The sequence below is a fragment of the Rhea americana genome, unplaced genomic scaffold (genome assembly GCF_003343005.1).
Source record: "Rhea americana isolate MKP2758 unplaced genomic scaffold, rheAme1 scaffold_45, whole genome shotgun sequence".
Classification (NCBI taxonomy): Eukaryota; Metazoa; Chordata; class Aves; order Rheiformes; family Rheidae; genus Rhea; species Rhea americana.
This window is the reverse complement of record NW_028186590.1, coordinates 3,933,221-3,952,100: the sequence shown is the minus strand read 5'-3', so window position 1 is coordinate 3,952,100 and position 18,880 is coordinate 3,933,221. Positions and strand designations below refer to the sequence as shown.

The 18,880-nt window shown below is 40.3% G+C and overlaps 1 protein-coding gene across 6 annotated transcripts in view; it reads left to right on the top strand.

The window, feature by feature from the left end:
* Positions 1 to 18,880, top strand: part of FILIP1 (filamin A interacting protein 1) — a 110,494-nt gene that overhangs the window by 82,749 nt on the left and 8,865 nt on the right. For 3 of the 6 annotated variants that reach the window (XM_085316058.1, XM_085316057.1, XM_085316059.1), the window contains 2 exons: positions 5,856 to 8,661; positions 16,607 to 16,830. In XM_085316058.1, coding sequence (XP_085172184.1) covers positions 5,856 to 8,661; positions 16,607 to 16,813 — 3,013 coding nt within the window. In that variant the 3' untranslated portion in view covers positions 16,814 to 16,830. Of the gene's footprint in view, positions 1 to 5,855; positions 8,662 to 16,606; positions 16,831 to 18,387; positions 18,498 to 18,880 lie in introns of all 6 variants that reach the window. The other 3 variants (XR_014897154.1, XM_085316061.1, XM_085316062.1) reach the window with 3 other exon arrangements.

Below are 18,880 nucleotides of genomic sequence, written 5' to 3'. Positions count from 1 at the left end.
CTCAATCTCTGGTATAATTTTCAATAAATACTTCGGTGGGTTTTCACTTTTGGATGCTCTGTTTAAAATGATCCGAAGTAAATGTTTCTTGGGAGGAGATTATGTTTTAGAAACTGCTGAGCACCTTTCCTCTGATAACTGAAATGTCTTCATATTTTCGTAAAAAATTATTAGTCACTTTGAAGAATGGCTTCTCATATCACCTATCAGTGCTAAGCATGGTTTTTGTATTTCCCAGTTTGCTGTGTTTATTGCATTTCAATGTATTCATGAAGTTCACGATCCTTCAGTGCTTAACTTCCTATGCATGTATGCTGATAATTTCCTATGAATGTTTCTGAATTTCAGATGAGGATTTCTTGTAGGCATATATATCTATCTTGAAATACTAATTTTTGGAGCATTAGCTAACTTCAGGAAAAGTATGCGGCTCTGTGCTATTCTGAAGGGTAACGGGTTGGCYATTCAGAAAGGAGTTGTGTTGGCTGCCTGTTAAATTTAATTTACGCTAAATTTAGTTTTGATATGCCACTTGGTGATGGCTTGATAAGAAAAAAATATTGTCAGAACATCAGTAGTCTTTGTGTATGTTGTAGAAGGCAGAAGCAGTCTRTGCTGAAACTATTTGTGGTTTCTTCTGCAAATAGAGGTAAGAACTAATGCTTGATTTTTGTCTAGGATCTTGCTGCTTCTGCTTCTCTTAGCACATACACATAAAACATGCCATCTAAAATTCAGTAATGCTCATCTAAGTTCTTCTGGTACATTTTGCAATGGCCTTCAAAAACACCAAAACATTATTCTCCAGCTGTAAGTTATAATTCATGCAATTCGTGTTGAAGTCTGAAAAGAGACTCTGTGAAAATGGTATTGTGAGGTTCCTCCTTTGTGTCTCAGTGATTGAACTTGACATATGCAGAAATAAAACAGGAAGAACAATGTATGTGGTCAAACCAAGTCTGTAACTTTATTAATTCAATGAATCGACCAGCCTTACAGAGAACATTAAACCACCCTGATGGCTAACTAGCAGAATTAATCCAGTCAGACTCCAAATAAGAGCCCTTCRACCTCTGTTTCTTTCACGTTAAAAAGATTAGATAGAATGATCAGTATCCTCTGTCACCTGTCTTTAGGTGGGCTGGCGCTCTATTTGCATCAGACCGAAATCTTGTCTGTGTTGCTTTCCTCTTCCTAGCTAATCTCAATTCCAATTGCCAGAGGTCAAGCATGTGCCAGTCTACACACTGAGTCTGCACCATAATCCATGATGGTCTCTTCCAAATGCATTGCCATAATAATCAGACTTTCTGACAGTTGGCATGTAGCTGGTAAAAAATACATCAACAACATCGACAACAAGTTGTACAATATTGGCCAGGTTTGCTTTGTGGAAAAAAATGTCTTCCGAACATGAAGGAATGATTAGCCCAAGGTTGAGGAAGTCCACCAGCTGTCAGGACAAAGCACAGGCATATAATCCTAACAAAAGCTAGAAATGAAACCACATCTCTGGAGGGAGGGGGATCAGCAGCTAATCAGTATCCCTTGCTGCTTCTGAAAATCAGTCTGAAGCATTGGAGGAGTGAAGAGGAAGCACAAAGACCTTGTGCAATGAAAACTTCATCTTCAAATCCAAAGGAAGGATAGAGAAGATGTAGTTRTTACCCATCCAGTCACACCTTCATCCTTGCTGGCTGAAGAGCTGTTTCCGTTGCTCAGTTCATAAAGGAGGTTCAAACTAACTCTTTAGTTGCTCTTTCTCCTCTACAATGTTTACCAGTACTGCAGGCTGAGAGTGATGTTGGAAGTCTTCATGTTCATGACTGTCTTGCATTGCTGTTCATGGACTTTCCTTGTGCTGATACAGCACTGCTCAACCGGGCTGTAAACAACTAGCTTTTCTGCACGTRGAAGGAAGCGGAGACATAGCTCTCTGATGCAGAGGTGACCATACTTGTCTGCATCAGCAGTTTTGTGTCCTGCCTCAGCATCAGTCAGTATCAGCTGCACCTTTTTTGATGATGCAAAATTAGACAATGGTGCTGTACTCTTAGGATGTTTGCTTTTAACTCCAGCAGCTAATTCATGTTCATGTGTAAAAGTTTACTACTTACTCAATTTGCTGGAAAAATGAGCATGGTACTCCTGAAAGCTGGACAGCTGTAGGGAGCTGTAGGGCATATGTTCTTCAAATACTGTGGTGCAGTCAGATTGCCAAAGAAATCTAGGAGAGGGAGAGAGCACCTGCAAGAGTGGAAGATGCTTACAACAACAGAAGGCCATATATTCAGAGAATGATTTGGGCTACATGTTTTGAAATAATGTATATGGTAACCTATGGGGAAAGACGATATTCCTTAGATCTTAGTAGGGCTTTCCTAAGGCAAACAGGCATTCTGCTCTCCCTTTTACAAGGAACTTGATCTGCTTCCTTCCCCGCTGTGTCCTGAAATCCTGAGCCTTCGATACTCTTACTGACTCTTATAAATGCAGATTATATTATGTTATCCAAATACTTCTCCTCATCTCAAAATGAAACAAAAAAACCAACAGCAAATACAAGGATTGGGCTCAGAGTGCCAAACTGTTGGCTTGTTGGTGTTTTGACTATATCTAGCTCCACATTACTTTATTCATTTTTTTCTTTTGTTTATTTTGACCCTGAGTGCAGGTGTTCTCAACTTCTTGACAGTCCAGAGTGCAGTTGTTCTGGATAATACATTAAAGACATACATTCTCYGAGTCCCTGAGGTGCTTTTTGCGTTGCATTGGAGTCCATGCAGATCTGTGCTATTCAGGAAACATTAGCAGCAGCAGTTAKATGAGAGGCCTGACAATAAATCCTTTGTAAGGATCAAGATGGGACAACATCATCCTGGAATTCTGAAATCCTGGTTTAACCACTGAGTTTTGAGAGTTACACAGAAGATACAAAAGCAAGCATAAACTCAGCTTTATTTTAGTATTTAGAAATAATAACACTGAAGAAGATGTGTATTTTATTACTTTGACATCTACACAGATTTGGAAGCTGCTTTCCAATCCATCCCTCACAGAAACAGATTTTAGAAACAGTTTCCCTGGACACAGAAAACAGAAAAAGATATCTTCRGTTATCTACTTCTTGTGAAAGGTCACTTGTTAAATCTTAGGCATAGTTTCACTGTATAAAAAAATGAGGCAGGATAAAATGTTCCACAGTGCTTTCTACCTTTTTTCAAGATGCTAATTCACCCAGTCATGCTGGCACAGTAATGGTACTTTATTTTGGCATTTCCTAGAGAGAAAGACTGCATGTTGCTGACTTTCCTGATAGGTAGAGCAAGGCAGTGAYGATGCTAATGTGCTTTCTTCTCTTCTTGAGCCTCATCCCTGGTATTTCTTTGTTGTATCTTAATAAACAGATATGTGGGCCTTTTGCKTGAAGGGGCTGTCTCAGCGGTACTCCCAGGTAATCGTGGGTCTCGCTGAATTGTTTTGCGCTCTGCTTAGCAGCTTGGCCAGTGTGTACTAGCTGTAGCAACTGCTGTGTGGAAATCACATGTGCTTGTTATGAACAGCCTAGCTATTCAGCATCATGGGCAGTTCTCTGAGCATCTTTAGATAGGCTTTAAAGCAGCAAGATTTTAAAAAAGAAAACAAAGCACTGTGTATTTTTTCTGTTTTTTGAATTTTTAGGGGCCACCTTAAAATTTTCCTAGGGCACAATGGGGGTTGAAAGCATTCTTTCTTTAGGAACTTGTATTTTCATGACTTTGGGAGATGGGTCATTTAGAACGCCACCAGGTTACGTAAAACTGTTCTGTCTCAGCAAATAATATTTTGTGGAAAGGACGCATGCTATTTCTTTAGAAATGTAGCATGTGGGAGACTAGGGAGAGTTCTTGGCAGAATCTTTTGAATAAAGCAGTGTGATAGAACAGCTAGGGAATCTATTGCATGCTAATAAAGTTCCTTCTTCACTGTGAAAATTGAGTGCTTTGTGAATGGCAGCAGGTCTTTTTTTTTTTTGACATTCTAACTTGACCCATAATGAGACATACACCAGCATGTCTTTTCAGTCCTTTCCAAAGAGTTGCCAAAACTAAAGAGATTTTTTGAGAATAAGCTATGACCCAGCAAGGTTAGCTATAAGGTTTGTTTGTTTTTCTCTCTCCTGCTGGTTCCTACTATTCTCTTACTCCCACATCCTATCCGACCCTTGTTTTCAAATGCATTCTTCAGCCTTCTCCTTCCCTACCTTCTGCATCCTGTGTTCTGTTTTCTGGCTTCCTTCTCTTGTCTCATAGCTTTTCATTCCAGTTCCTGTTCTTTCTGATCCCCAAGGAATGAGGAGTGAAACATTAATAGTTGCTGGAGAAATTAATAAGGCTGTTGTTATTAGTTTAGCGTTCAGATGAGGGCTCAGAGAGACRCCCTCTGTGTAGGGCGTTGCACCCTGGAGCTGTTTGCTCCGCTTCATTGCGGGGGCAGCAGAGAGGAGTGTATACCTATGCTTCACTTACTATTATTTACAGCCCAACATTTTAGATAAAACTACTGATAAAAGGTCCTTTGCTAAGATTTGGATGTTCCAATTACTGCAAGTTAGTTGACACGTGGTAACTTGCTCTGCTACGGTCACTTCATTTGTACCTTGGCTACAAAGAAATGCAAATGTTTTTGACATACAGTGAGCAAAGCAAGTAGATTTGATTCATCACATGTAGCTTGATATGGGAGTTGCAGGTACTTTGACATTGGTTTGAAAAACGTGTCATTTCACAGTACATGCAACATGCATGCCTGTGTCTTCTTTTCTAAATCATGTTGCTCCTTTTAGAATAAAACTCTTAAATTAGTGGGAGATATATCCTTGTGTTATATGTACCTTTTTGTCAGTTGAAGATCACCATCTTCATAAATCTGTGCTTACACATGTGCAAGCACTTCCTGTGCTGATGTCAATGTATTCCGAATATGAAGCACAGATATAAAATACTTAAAAGCATACTTTACTGCTCCATTGAAATGTTGTGTGGATAAGCCTGGAAAATAAAAGTCAAAATTATTTTTCTGAAGATATGCCTAATTTGTGTATCATGAGTTGTCCGAAAATACAGCTTTATATAGGATATGAATTAGAACATTTTCCAGCTGAGGTTAGCTGTAGCTAAAGGTTTGATTAGTCTGACCCTTGTAGTCACCAAAATCTACTGTTGTAAATGGAAGTGCGGAATAAATAAATCTGGGAAAATAAACCATTTAATATAATAGTTGCTGGCAAACTTCTCTTCCTGCTAATTTCTTCTGCCGGTAATGCCCTGGTGGTTATCAATCAAGTGCTAATGTGCTGTTCTTCTGTCCAGATGATTTATTTATGGCCAGGATCAATACATTTATGTAGGGCTGTAGGCAGTAATTAGTTTTGTTTTTTAAATCTTATTTAACACATATTTGAGTGTATAACATGTTGGTGAGGAATCCACCTTGTAAAACAAGTTCGATGTAAATTAATTGATAAGTAGATATTTCTGTCCTTTTGGGATATAGTATACTTTCACCAACATCCTAACTGAGAAGTAAAAGTGAAGAAAATAAAAACTTTGTTATCTATCTATATATATATATACCTATAAAATTCCACTTTTTTTGGGAGTTCTGGTGTTTTCTATAGTTTTCAACTAACTTTTGTAATTTAAAATATTTGGGAAGGAAATGTAATTGTAGGAGGTATTTATCTGTTGCAAGACTACTTAGGACATTAACGCAAAAAAAAAAATCTTCCTAAATGAAAGTGACTTAAAACTGGAGAAATAAACAGCAACTATGTATATTTTCTAGCGTAATGCATGTGTTCTAACTTGTTTCAGGTTGAAGAAACTTCTCGAGCAGGAGAAGATCTATCAAGCCCGCAAGGAGAAAGAACATACAAAGAGACTCAATAAACTAAGAGAAGAACTAGTCAAGCTCAAATCATTTGCACTCATGCTGGTGGATGAAAGACAAATGCATATTGAACAACTTGGACAACAAAGCCAGAAAATACAAGATCTAAATCAAAAACTAAAGGAAGAAGAAGAAAAACTTAAAATTATTAGTGCAAAAACAAAAGAAGATGGACAAAAACTGATGAAGTTGGAAACAGAACTTGAACACAGGACACTATCATTTTCTCAAGAACATGAGGAGATGACTGCTAAACTGGTTAATCAGGAGTCACACAATAGACAGCTGAGGCTTAAGCTAGTTGGATTGACCCGTCGAATAGAGGAACTAGAAGAAACTAACAAAAATCTTCAAAAAGCTGAGGAGGAACTTCAGGAACTAAGAGATAAAATAGCAAAAGGGGAATGTGGGAACTCTAGCTTAATGGCAGAAGTGGAAAACCTCCGCAAACGTGTGCTTGAAATGGAAGGAAAAGATGAAGAGATCACAAAAACTGAATCTCAGTGTAAAGAGCTGAAGAATAAGCTGCAAGAGGAAGAGCACCATAGCAAAGAGCTGAAACTTGAAGTGGAAAAATTGCAGAAAAGAATGTCAGAACTAGAGAAACTGGAAGAGGCTTTTACTAAAAGTAAGTCTGAATGCACCCAGCTACACTTAAACTTGGAAAAAGAAAAGAATTTAACTAAAGATTTGATAAATGAGTTGGAAGTGGTGAAGACTCGAGTAAAAGACCTTGAGTCATCAGAAAGCAAGTTGGAAAAGGCTGAAATAAGCTTAAAAGATGACCTTACAAAGCTGAAGTCATTTACTGTAATGTTGGTTGATGAACGAAAAAATATGATGGAAAAAATAAAACAGGAAGAAAAAAAGGTTGAGAGTTTAAACAAGAATTTTAAAGTGGAACAAGGGAAAGTTATGGATGTTACTGAGAAACTGATAGAAGAAAGCAAGAAGTTTTTGAAACTGAAATCTGAAATGGAGGAAAAAGTGTCTAGTTTAACAAAGGAAAGAGATGAATTAATCAGCAAACTGAAAAGTGAAGAAGAAAAATCCTCTGAACTAAGCTGTAGAGTTGATCTGTTAAAGAAAAGAATTGATGGTATGGAGGAAGTAGAAAGAGAAATAACAAGAGGTCGAGCCAGAAAAGGACCGGAGCATGCTTGTCACGAGGACAATAAGATTAAAGAACTTACCATTGAAATAGAAAAACTGAAAAAACGTCTCAAACAATTGGAAGTGGTTGAAGGAGATTTGATGAAGACAGAAGATGAATATGATCAGCTAGAGCAGAAATTTAGAACTGAGCAGGACAAAGCTAACTTTCTATCTCAACAGCTGGAGGAGATGAAACTCCAGATTGCCAAAAACAAAGCCATAGAAAAAGGTGAAGCAGTGAGCCAGGAAGCAGAGTTGAGGCACAGATTTCGTCTGGAAGAGGCTAAAAGCAGAGACTTGCAAGCAGAAGTTCAAGCTCTTAAGGAGAAAATCCATGAGCTGATGAACAAAGAAGACCAGCTTTCCCAACTCCAAGTTGATTATTCAGTTCTTCAACAAAGATTTATGGAAGAAGAAAATAAGAACAAAAGCATGGGGCAGGAAGTTCTTAACTTAACAAGAGAGTTAGAACTTTCTAAGCGTTACAGTCGTGCTCTGAGGCCCAGCATAAATGGACGGAGAATGGTAGATATTCCTGTGACATCCACTGGTGTGCAAACAGATGCTGTAAGCAGTGAAGCAGCAGAAGAAGAAACTCCAGCTGTATTTATAAGGAAATCCTTCCAGGAGGAGAACCACATCATGAGCAATCTGCGACAAGTAGGTCTGAAAAAACCCATGGAACGTTCYTCGGTGCTTGAGAGATATCCTCCAGCAGCAAATGAACTTGCAATGAGGAAATCTTGGATACCATGGATGAGAAAGAGGGAAACTGGGGCTCAAGTAACTCCTGATAAAGGACCCCGAACCCATGGTAGTGCCGGGCATCCTGGGGAGGTTGTCCTATCACCAAAGCAAGGTCAACCTCTTCATATTCGAGTGACACCAGATCATGAGAATAGCACAGCTACTTTGGAGATAACCAGTCCAACCTCAGAGGAATTTTTTTCAAGCACCACTGTCATTCCTACTTTGGGAAATCAGAAGCCACGAATAACCATCATTCCCTCTCCAAATGTTATGTCCCCAAAAGGAAAGGGCAGTGAAAGTCCAATGGGCTCAGATCGTTCTATGTCTCCAGTCACTATAACAACATTCTCCAGGGAAAAGTCTCCAGATGGAGGGAGAGCACCGTTTTTGGACAGACCTGCATCACCAATTCAGATTATGACAGTATCGACATCTGCAGCACCAGCAGAAATCTCTGTTTCTCCACAGTCACAAGATATGACCATGGGAAGGGCTGTCTTCAAAGTAACACCAGAAAAACAAACTGTCCCAACTCCAGTCCGGAAGTACAATGCCAATGCCAACATTATAACAACAGAAGACAACAAAATTCACATCCACTTAGGTTCTCAGTTTAAGCGCTCTCCTAATGCTGCATCTGATGGTGCAAGTCCTGTGATAACAGTCAGACCAGTGAATATAGCAGCAGAAAAAGAAGTTGTGACTGGTACCGTCCTGCGATCCCCCCGGAACAATCTGTCCCCACGACCAGGAGCAAGCAAGGTGACAAGTACTATCACTATAACTCCTGTTACAACATCTTCCACACGAGGAACACAATCAGTGGTAAGCAGCATAGTCTTATGCTGAGGGTCTGTGTGCTCTTCATGGTAAAGAGAAGAATCCATAATTTGGATTTGAAACACCAACAGGGAAATAATGGGTGGGGTGAGGGAAAACTCTTAACTTCCCTACATTTGTTTCAGATATGAGCTTAAGAATTTGCCTGATTGCCCTGTGGTGAAAACAGATACTTTTATACCAGTATTGGACCCTGGTGTACTTTTGGCATTATCTCCCAAAGGAGTAACTTTCAAAGGAAATCCCTGCAAAGCTACTGAAAATAGTGACAATCCTGTAAACTTTCCAAGGGGCAGAAAGAGGGKCAAAGAATGAGGGACATAATAGAGCAGGAAACTGTATTCTTATTTTTGGTAAGTGCCAATTCTGCATTATGAAAATATTCATAATGGGTTTTGACCTAGCTGGAGGATCTTGCTATTTGTTTGGTATAATCTCATTATATCTGCTACATGTGAAATTTAATATCTGTTATAATATACACAGTGCTTTGTCTGCTGAACTCCAGTGGAAAACAAATGCAGGGTGCTGGTACCATTATTTACAGCTCCAAGTCTCTTTCAGGCAGTGAATGTTAAAGCTCTCCCTGTTCCTCTGTCATTCTCTGCTTTTGTAAGTGCTGTGTTACAGTAGTGGTGCATCCACCTTATTTCTTGGTGTTTTCTCAGCATGCCTCTGTGGAGGTTCCCCTGCTTCTTTCACATACAAAATCCCATTTAAGCCAGTGTCTCACCTCTGTATTTAAACGCCTTGATATTGATAGTTATTTCACCAGGTTTACTGTGGTCTTGGCTTTGGGCACTGTTTTGCCTTGTTTTAGTTGGAATTTCTGTGGGAAAAGGAGATTTTAACCAAAATATGAAAACAACGGTACTGTATTAGTCCAAAGGCTCGTTTAGCTTGATAGTAGATGCTCAGGGAAAGATTATTTTAAGACTGGGTAAACATAGAGTAATATTTCCATCAGAGTCTCTTCCCAACTTCTGGCAATAGGTAGGTATTTCTGAAATGGGCTCATCTTTGTGTTTATTAAACCATGGTGTTTTCTTCTAAATGCTTTTTGAATTCATTTATACTGTTGTTTCTGCTACATCATAGGGCAATGAACTCTGCTTCAGGCTRTATTCGGGCTATGTGTATGGGAAAAATGCTATCTTTTGTTCGATACCTTTTATGCAATGCCTTCACCGGTTACACTTTYATTCTTGTTTCCTGACTAATATAAAATAGTCATGTTCATTTGTCCAAGCCRCTCAAGTGTCGGTAGGCCTCTATAACATGCCTCTTCAGCCATCTCTTTTCTCTGAAGTGCCAAAGTATATTTAAGATACATTCATATGGAAGTTTTTTCCAAACTTTTGGAAAGAGGCTGCCATTCCCATTTAAGCCCCTGACTTAAAAAAAAAGAAAAAGAAAAAAAAGAAAAAAAATTGCATTCAACATACTGATCTATTTGGGATCACATGTGCTCTCTCTCTCTCTCTCTCAATTTATAATGTATTGCAAGTACTTTACTATACAGTGCTTTTCTACATACTGTAGGCAACTGTTCACTTAAAAAAGTCTCGAATTCATTCATTTATAGACTCCTTTGTCTTGYGGAAGCTTGAAAAACTTTTTTTTAAGAATTCCTCATTCTTTTTTACTGGATGTTCTTTGTACTGGATGTCTCTTCTGTGATGATGCAGTGAACCATGACAGACAAAACTTTTTTGTTTTGTTTTCATCTGGTAAAAAAGTGGCTTCTTCACTTCATCCTCCTGTATTTGGAATATAAGGAAAATAGTTCARCCATAAGATTTACTTTATATTTTTGTTTGTTTGTTTGTTTGAATTTTAAGCCTCCCAGTTGGATGGGCTGGGAACTTCTAACAAACCAAAGTGTGCTCTTTCCTCCTTAATCCTCTGACCAAAAAAAAAAAAAAAAGCCATGTATTCACCATCTGTTTTACAAATGCCTATTTTAAAAACACATTTACACATTTCAATGCCGCTAGCCAGAAGAAAAAGTTGTAATGTAGTAACACGTGTAAAGTACAGAAGAAACAAACATTGATATTATTTAAAGAGTATGACTTCAAAAAATCAAAGATGAGAAAGTGATACAAAGCTGCAATCTTTAGCTTTCATCATACACGTTGTGCTGTACAATGTAGCAATGCAGTACCAAGAAAAGGGAGAAGAATTCTGAAGTTCCTAGCTCTCATCTCTTGCTGTAATGAATTTGCAGTCATTGTTTTCGTCCTTTAAAAACATTTAACTCCTTTTCCAATTTTAATTATAGCATTATCTTCAGTACTGCAACTTAATTCTGAGGTGCACACATGGCATTTTTAAAGGTTCAGCCTACTCCCTACATAAGTGAGTCCAAAAAGAGAGATGATGGTTTCACTGAGGACAACTTAGGAGAGTGGAGGAATAGTGACTGTTATTGTTTATTATGTTGATTTACATTGACATATGGTCTAGAGCAGCGAAAGATTTTTATCTCCCTAACCCAGCTCCTTTTTTGAGTCTGTAGCACTTTTGATTGGAAGAAAATGAGACCCTGATACAAAGAAAGGCTCAGACATMTGAAGGAGAACTTGGGCAGTCTTTGAGCACTTAACCTGAAAGAGCAATCCAAAAAGTGATTGTGTCTCTACTGACACCTGAACTCACTAGCTCCTCCACGTTGAACCTGAATCTTTCCTGGGCACTTTGTATTCTCCCTCCTGCACAAGCCTGGGGCYGGGCAGCTGGGCAAGTGGGCTCACAGACCACCGCTGCTCCCCAAAACAGTCCCRTCCTACAGGTGTCTCCAAGTCAGGAGCTTTGGTCCATCCTGCATCTCAGTACTGATTTGATTGTTAGACTAGCTGGACTGAATTCAGCAAATAGCACAGAACCACATCCACTTTTCATTTAAAAAACCCTAAACTGTCAAGGCTGATGGTAACTCCTGTTATATGATGGTGTGTAGATTTGGGTAACTCCTAGGAAATGGGAGAACTGGATTTTGATTTTGATCCTCCTCAGCTTGATTGGAGTCAAACTCGCTCTGAGGAAAATACTTKTATGACCAGAGCAGACCTAGCAGAAGTGACCTAGTATTTTTTTTACAAAACATKGACCATAGCACAAACAAACATTCAAGGCTATGAGACCAGAAGGCATACAGGGCTCCAAAAGCAGCCTGAAACTATAGCATGGTTGTTAGACTTGTCTTAGCACATTAATCAAAGTCCCTAAAAATCTTAAATGGTTCGCATTGAAAAATTTCAGAATACAGACAAATATTCTTCTAGAAAGAACAGCTGCGGTGCCTATATCCTGTTTTTTTGCTTTAGACCTTAAATTTGGCTGTGGGATTGCTGGTGTACTTGGATTTTCTGTGGCTACTAAGAAGAGTGCAAGTCATATAATCTCTTCATCCCTCCACTACCCGTCTCTTACAGGACTGGCATCTAGCCGGGATAGCTAGTGCATCTGGTCACATGCAGATCTGGAAGGAGTGGAGGAAGTCCCTGGCTACAGCAGGACTAATGTAATGGCACTGCACCAAGCATTCAGAGCTGCCTGTGACCAAGGAAGCAGGGCACAGCTGAAAATCTGCTAGGTGCCAGAGCTAACTARGCACAAATTAAAGCAGCTATAGAGATGCTTTAATTTGGGCAGTATTTAGTCTGAGATCAACATCTACATTTAGCTATTTGTAAGTGCTTCAAGCTTCCATTACATGCCAGTAGAGATCAAAAGCTCCATTTATTTGTCCACATTGAGGTGTGTGGTGCCATTTGCATGCCCTGTGGCTGTCAAGACATATGCTTGGTACAGGTAGGTATAACACAGACCTGTATCTTTCTGGAGTGGAAGCTGGTGARATACAACATGGCACAGGATCTTGAGTGTGGGCAACTGAATCAGTCCCCTAGTCCATACACTTAGCTCTGCTGGCTGGCTCAGCAGAGCCTGGAGGATGATTCAGCTGAGATGCCTCTGGCTCTGTGCTTCATTGTGAACTGAATTGTCCACTAAGCTCCATTGACTGTATTGACTCAATCTCAAATCCCACTCTTTCAGGATTCAGTTGTCTGAATCTCTAGTGCCATTTTGGGACTAAAGTAGCCCACTTCCATCTGCTTTAGCAGAGATTGCAAGCATCCTTAGATCCTGTGTCTTCCCTACCAGTGCTGTGCAGGTAGCTTGAATACCCCAGGGCATCTCAGGTTGCTCTAGATGGCTATGTATAGGCCAACCGTTGCTGCCTAGGAAAAGCTGAGCCTAATCTACTCAAGAACAAGTGCTGAAAAAATATTTTTGTTATCACWGAATCACAGAATGGTTGAGGTTGGAAGGGACCTCTGGAGATCATCTAGTCCAACCCCATGCTCAAGCAGGGTCACCTAAAGCATGTTAGGCAGGATCATGTCCAGGCTGGTTTTGAATATCTCCAGAGAGGAAGACTCCAAACCTTCYCTGGGCAACCTGTGCCAGGGCTCTGTCACTCTMACAGTGAAGAAGTTCTTTCATATATTCAGGTGGAACTTCCTATATTTCAGTTTGTGCCTGTTGCCTCTTGTCCTGTCAGTTGGCACCACTGAAAAGCATCCGGCCCCATCCCCTTGAAACCCTCTCTTAAGGTATTTGTACACATTGATAAGATACCCCTCAGTCTTCTCCAGGCTAAACAGGCCCAGCTCTCRCAGCYKTTCCTCATASGRSAGRTGCTCCAGCCCTCTGATCATCTTCATCGCCCTACGCTGGACTCTCTCCAGTAGCTCCATGTCTCTCTTGTACTGGGGAGCCCAGAAYCAGACATAGTTCTCCAGATGAGGCCTTACCAGGGCTRAGTAAAGGGGCAGGATCACCTCCCTCGACCTGCTGGCAACAATCTTCCCARTGCACCCCRGGATACCATTRGCCTTCCTGGCCACAAGGGCACATTGCTGGCTTATAGTCAGCTTGTCCACCATCACTCCCAGGTCCTTCTCTGCAGAGCTGCTTTCCAGCAGGTCAGCCCCTACCCTGTACTGGTGCCTAGGGTTATTTCTTCCCAGGTGCAGGATCCTGCACTTGCCCATGTTGAACTTCGTGAGATTCCTCCCACCTAATTCTCCAGCCTATCCAGGTCTCTCAAATGGCAGCACAGCCTTCTGATGTATCAGCCAGAAATATTAAAAATATTCCAAAAGTGAACGTGTGCATAAAATCACCCCTTTCACATATCAGTAAAATGCACTTATCAGGATCTGTTAAAAACCACTAAATGTTCTGTACGTTCAAACTGCTTTTCATCCTTTATTATAACTGTTCAACCTGAATGCAACCTCATTGCCTAATATGCTTGTAACCATCTGCAGTGAGCCTTGATTATCAACATTAAAAACTTACAGGTCCCATGTATTTATCTTGCTATCAGAATGCAGTAATGTATTTACTAATCTAGCTCTGGCCATCTATATAATATTCCACTAAAATGTACTGCCAGTTTAGAGCCTTCAGCTTCCCTCTGCATTCCTGCTGAGGCTGCTGAATTCATGGGTGCTCTGTGCTGGCTGCCTAAGGACTGACAGCCACRTTCTGGCTGGAGCTGCAGTTCTGTATCAACCAGAAGACAAGACAGCAGCTAATAGACAGGCGGGGCAAAGGGAATTGCTTTGAGTTTCTTTTTTGCAAGAAATCACCAAGAGACAGTTGTGTGGGTTCTCTGCCACTGACATTAGTGAAGTGTCCTTATGCGAGGGGACTGCTTCCTGAAGAGCCACCTTTGTGCAGTTTTTCTTCATTTAGCAAGCACAAAACGTTCTTGTAGCTGTTTGTGAAGCAGATACTAGCTTCCGTATGATCAACACATTAGTATGCTGTAACGAAACCAAAAAATTTCAGGCAAGTTAGGGTTCTTTTCAAAGTGATTTTGAGAGATTTAGGCTTGAAATGAGTAACTCAAAAGTGCCCAAATCCTTAGTTAATAATTTACATGCAAATAAAGCTCAAGGAATGCTTGAGATTCCAGCTACTTCATCTGATTGCCTCATGTTTACACACTGCGGAGCGCTTTCAGGGAGCACAAGATGTTTGTCATTTGGGTTCCACGGGATGTTGACATATTTTCCAAGGCTGATGGAATGCATTTGCATGTTTTGCCATACCGAATTGTATGGACCTAACTTGTTTTGACATCTACATGTGAGTTCCATATTAGCCTTTAGACTGCTATTGTAAATGTTGCCTTTAGTTATTGAAAATGGCTTCCTTCCTGCCAGGCAGACGGCATTCAAGTTTTTCAACTGTGATTTTTTTTGTGTGTGTGTGTACACACGGGGTTTTGAGCTGTTCTTAGAAGATTAAGGAATGCTTTTACTTTGAATACTCAGGATGTAGAGAGAAAGCTCTGATGCTGCTGGCTGGAAATCCTTCGAGAGAGAAATAGGAAATTCTTTGTGGAACATTATTTAAAAGCATTTTTAAGTAAATGTGCAAGTATATGTTACAATCAGCACAATCCCCTAATCCAATTTATTTCAGTAGTTTAGTTTTGTCTTGTTTGTATGTGATAAGCTGCAGAATTTAGTCTTTTAGCAGATAGGTCTGGGATTTCAGCATCCTATGAAAGGTATTCTCTTCAGTGAGATCGAAGATTTCACTAATCTGAACAGAAAACGAGTCACATTTGAAATTCAGCTGAGATTGTCACTATTAACATTTTTGTCTATACTGAATACTGCAGAAGATGAAACACATTTTCCTCTCCCAGTTTACCTGGTGATCTGTAAAGGGTAACTTCCAGTTTTGGCTTTGTAGAGCATGTGCAACATTATTTGGCCARTGTGGAGACTTCTAGAAAAGAACAGTTACCCTTTTAAATCTTTTTGTCCTATCCAAATGCTCCTTGTGTGCTTACAGAGTGGGATTCAGTTGCCTAAACACATGTATTAACTGYGCTTTTCAAGGCTCTAGGATAGCATCTCTAGCCTCCAGCTGGCACTCCAGAAGGGCCCAGTTCCCGGGTAGGTGCTGTGCTGTGTCTGCCAGCCCCATRCAGAGGCCAAGGGTGCTCAACTGTATTCCATCCAGGGGAATAAAATATTAAAGGTTGCCGCAGGCCATTTTTTTTCTGAAATACCCAAACTTGAGGATGAGCATGCTAGGTAGGCAATTGTGAAGGGCAGCAGGTTGGCAGGGTGAGTAAATGCCCGTATCCACAGTGCCTTGAGGTATCTCTGGAAAGTTAGACTAGCTGTTTCACCTATGCCAGGGTTCGTCGAGTATGGCTTCTGCTCAAAGAGGTGAAGCCTCCATGCTGGCAGCACCATTTCACACATCCCTTCTTCCCACAGCAACAGGAAAAGGAAACCCAAACCTTTGCCCTGTCTCTCTRTCCCAGTCCTACTCATTCCCTTTACATCTTTGCTTCCCAGTGCAGAAATAAGTATCCCCAGCCATGGCCCAAATACWTGGGGAAGCGTAGTTCAATTTTGTCTACACTGAGTTGCTGAGAAATCTTGCAACAGGTCTGAATGTATAGCAGTTATTCTGGCTTCAGCATTAAATGCCTCATGTGGCTGTACTGTTTCCAGGTCCCATGCTAACGGCTGCGCATGATGCTAATGTTGTACACCTGGCAGCTTAGTGTCTTGGTAGCCTCTCATGCAGTTCTGTGTTGTGTTGTACTGTGGAGTTTTGCAGGGCTTCCCATGCTTATGGCACCCAAAACACTGGACCTCAGCTCTGGAAAGCTAGTTTGATTCTGACTTTGTACCTTGGGCCCTACTCTAGCAGGATTTGCTACTCCTGATGTGAACATAGATTTGCTAATGGGAGTGATTTGGGACAGTGTTGCTTGAGATCCAATAAAATGTGTAAGATTAACATATATGACAAGAAAAAGTCTCCAGTTCATGTCATATCTCTCTCTCTCTCTCTCTCTCTTTCTCTTTCTCTCTTGCAGACAGGACAGGATGGGTCATCCCCGAGACCTACACCCACCCGCATTCCCGTGTCAAAAGGTATGAAAGCAGGAAAGCCAGTAGTGGCAGCCCCAGGAGCAGGAAATGTGACAAAATTCGAGCCTCGTGCCGAGACTCAGTCTATGAAAATAGAACTGAAGAAGTCTTCAGCCAGCAGCTCTGCCTCCCTGGGCGGGGGGAAGGGCTGATGGCGGTGGCTGAGGGGGTAGGTTATGCAGGTTTTACTGCTACCATGGCAGTCAGCCCCCTGTCTGTTTAGTTGCTAATGTCTGCATATACTAATGAAGTCTTGCAGCTGATAACAAACTAATAAGTGTGTGCCTTGACTACTGAACTTAACAACATCCTTTTGTTTTCTTAACTGAGGGGAGAAAAGCCATCACAAAAGGCAGTGGTACCCCCAGGAACACTTGCAGACTGGGAAGTGAGAATGGGCAACCACACTAGTCTAGAATAGTTCTAAGTTACAGAACTGGTCACTTTTTAAGAAAAATGTGGGTTGTTTGGTCACTACAGTAGAGTGGAGATAGATTGGTCACTTTTAATAGATTGTTTTCCACCTTAATGGATCACCTTCCACCTTGGCTACTGCATGGAGCACTTTCCTTYCTGTTTGTGATCACACTTTTGAGACACTTGGTTGCCTCGGGAAGCAATGCTAGGAAACAGTATATTTGATGTTTTATTTTAATAAAAGCTAGTACCTAAGGGGAGGGAGGAAGAGGAAAAGAGAAAGGACCAGCACCATTTGATGAATGTGACCAACCTTCTGTGTAGGAACCTCTTATCTAAATGTGTTTCTCTGCTGTGTGCTGCATTCTCAAGGGAGTTACAAAATTCAAGGGGGTAAGAAGGTTGAGAGATTGCAAAACATTCATCAGCAGCAGTACTAGGCAGTAGATAATTTCTCTCAAAGTGGARTTAAGATTTGTAGTCACTACTTACGGGTCTTATTTCCCTGACTTAGGGAGATCGARCTACTGCCAAGACAGGAGTCACGTAAAGGCAGGTGAGCCAAAAGGTGGCTGCTCTTTAAAATAAAGTCTAAGAAACATTGATCTGGTTAAAATCAATACAGTCCATTTGTGCCTGTTCCAAAGACGACTAAAGTCTAGGCGGCAGGTCATCCCAGTGTTTTCATTAGCCTTTTGATTTTCCTTGTAAGGGAAGTGTGTCAGAGAACCTTAATTGCTACGTATCCTTCTGTCATATGGTGACTCCTTAACACAGACTGCAGGTGGCAGAAATTGCTATCTAAGAACACAACTCAGATACAGTCAGTGAAAGAGCTAGGACTTGGTGTGCAAGTTACTCTGAATTCACAGTTGTTTGATATATTTCTCCTAAATACAGACCACAATACCTTGGACATTCATCTTTTTTTTTTCCTTCTTTGTGATTTCCTTGTTTACATGTTTGCATTTTTAAGCATGCTTTAAGGAATTGTTTCAGCATGGAAATGAGTGTGGATGCAGATGACTGTTTATTTAATAACCCTACAGTTATTTCAGGGCATTTCCATTAAGTGATTAATTTCCATTGAAGAAAATTTCAAACAAGAGAAAATGAGCTGAGCAAACTGATAAACATGGGTTTTAAAACTTGTGTAATACTTTACCAATCAAGAAAGCTATAAAGGAGCCAGTGGTTGGGAACAGGTTTCAGAAGAAAGACAGGAAGACAACTGATAAGTAACAAATACAGCTCACAGAAAAGAAAATGTACTACCAGGTGAAGTATTAAATGGCTTTCTCTTCAAAAGGAGAGATTTGATAGAAGACTCTACTACGGAAGGTCAGCAAAATTATATTCAATCCAAGCGATGTTTTGTCTTAGTCAGCCCTTTGCACTGCTCTCCTGTTTAAGATCCAGGTATGTACATTAGCCCAGAGGAAAGCCAGCATTTTATTATTCGCATGAAGGATGTTGTATCGAGGACATAAAAGTTGCCATCACATCTGAAAAGAAGTAGACTTTAATTTTTACATGTGTGTAGCACCTGCAATACCTGTTAATTTTAAAGTTCTGGTTTCTATAACATCTGAAAATCAGATTCATATTAGTATCATTTATCATAACATTACGTTCCTGGTATTTTGGATAAAACTTGGAAGTTGGAATTAGCAAGTAATGTGACTTACAATGCCAGAAATACATCAGATTCTCTCAAYTAATTGTTATTGCTTAAAAGCCTCAATTTGTCAATAAATTGTTGTGGAGATCTTATTGTTCCTACTGTAATGTAGACTTTTTAG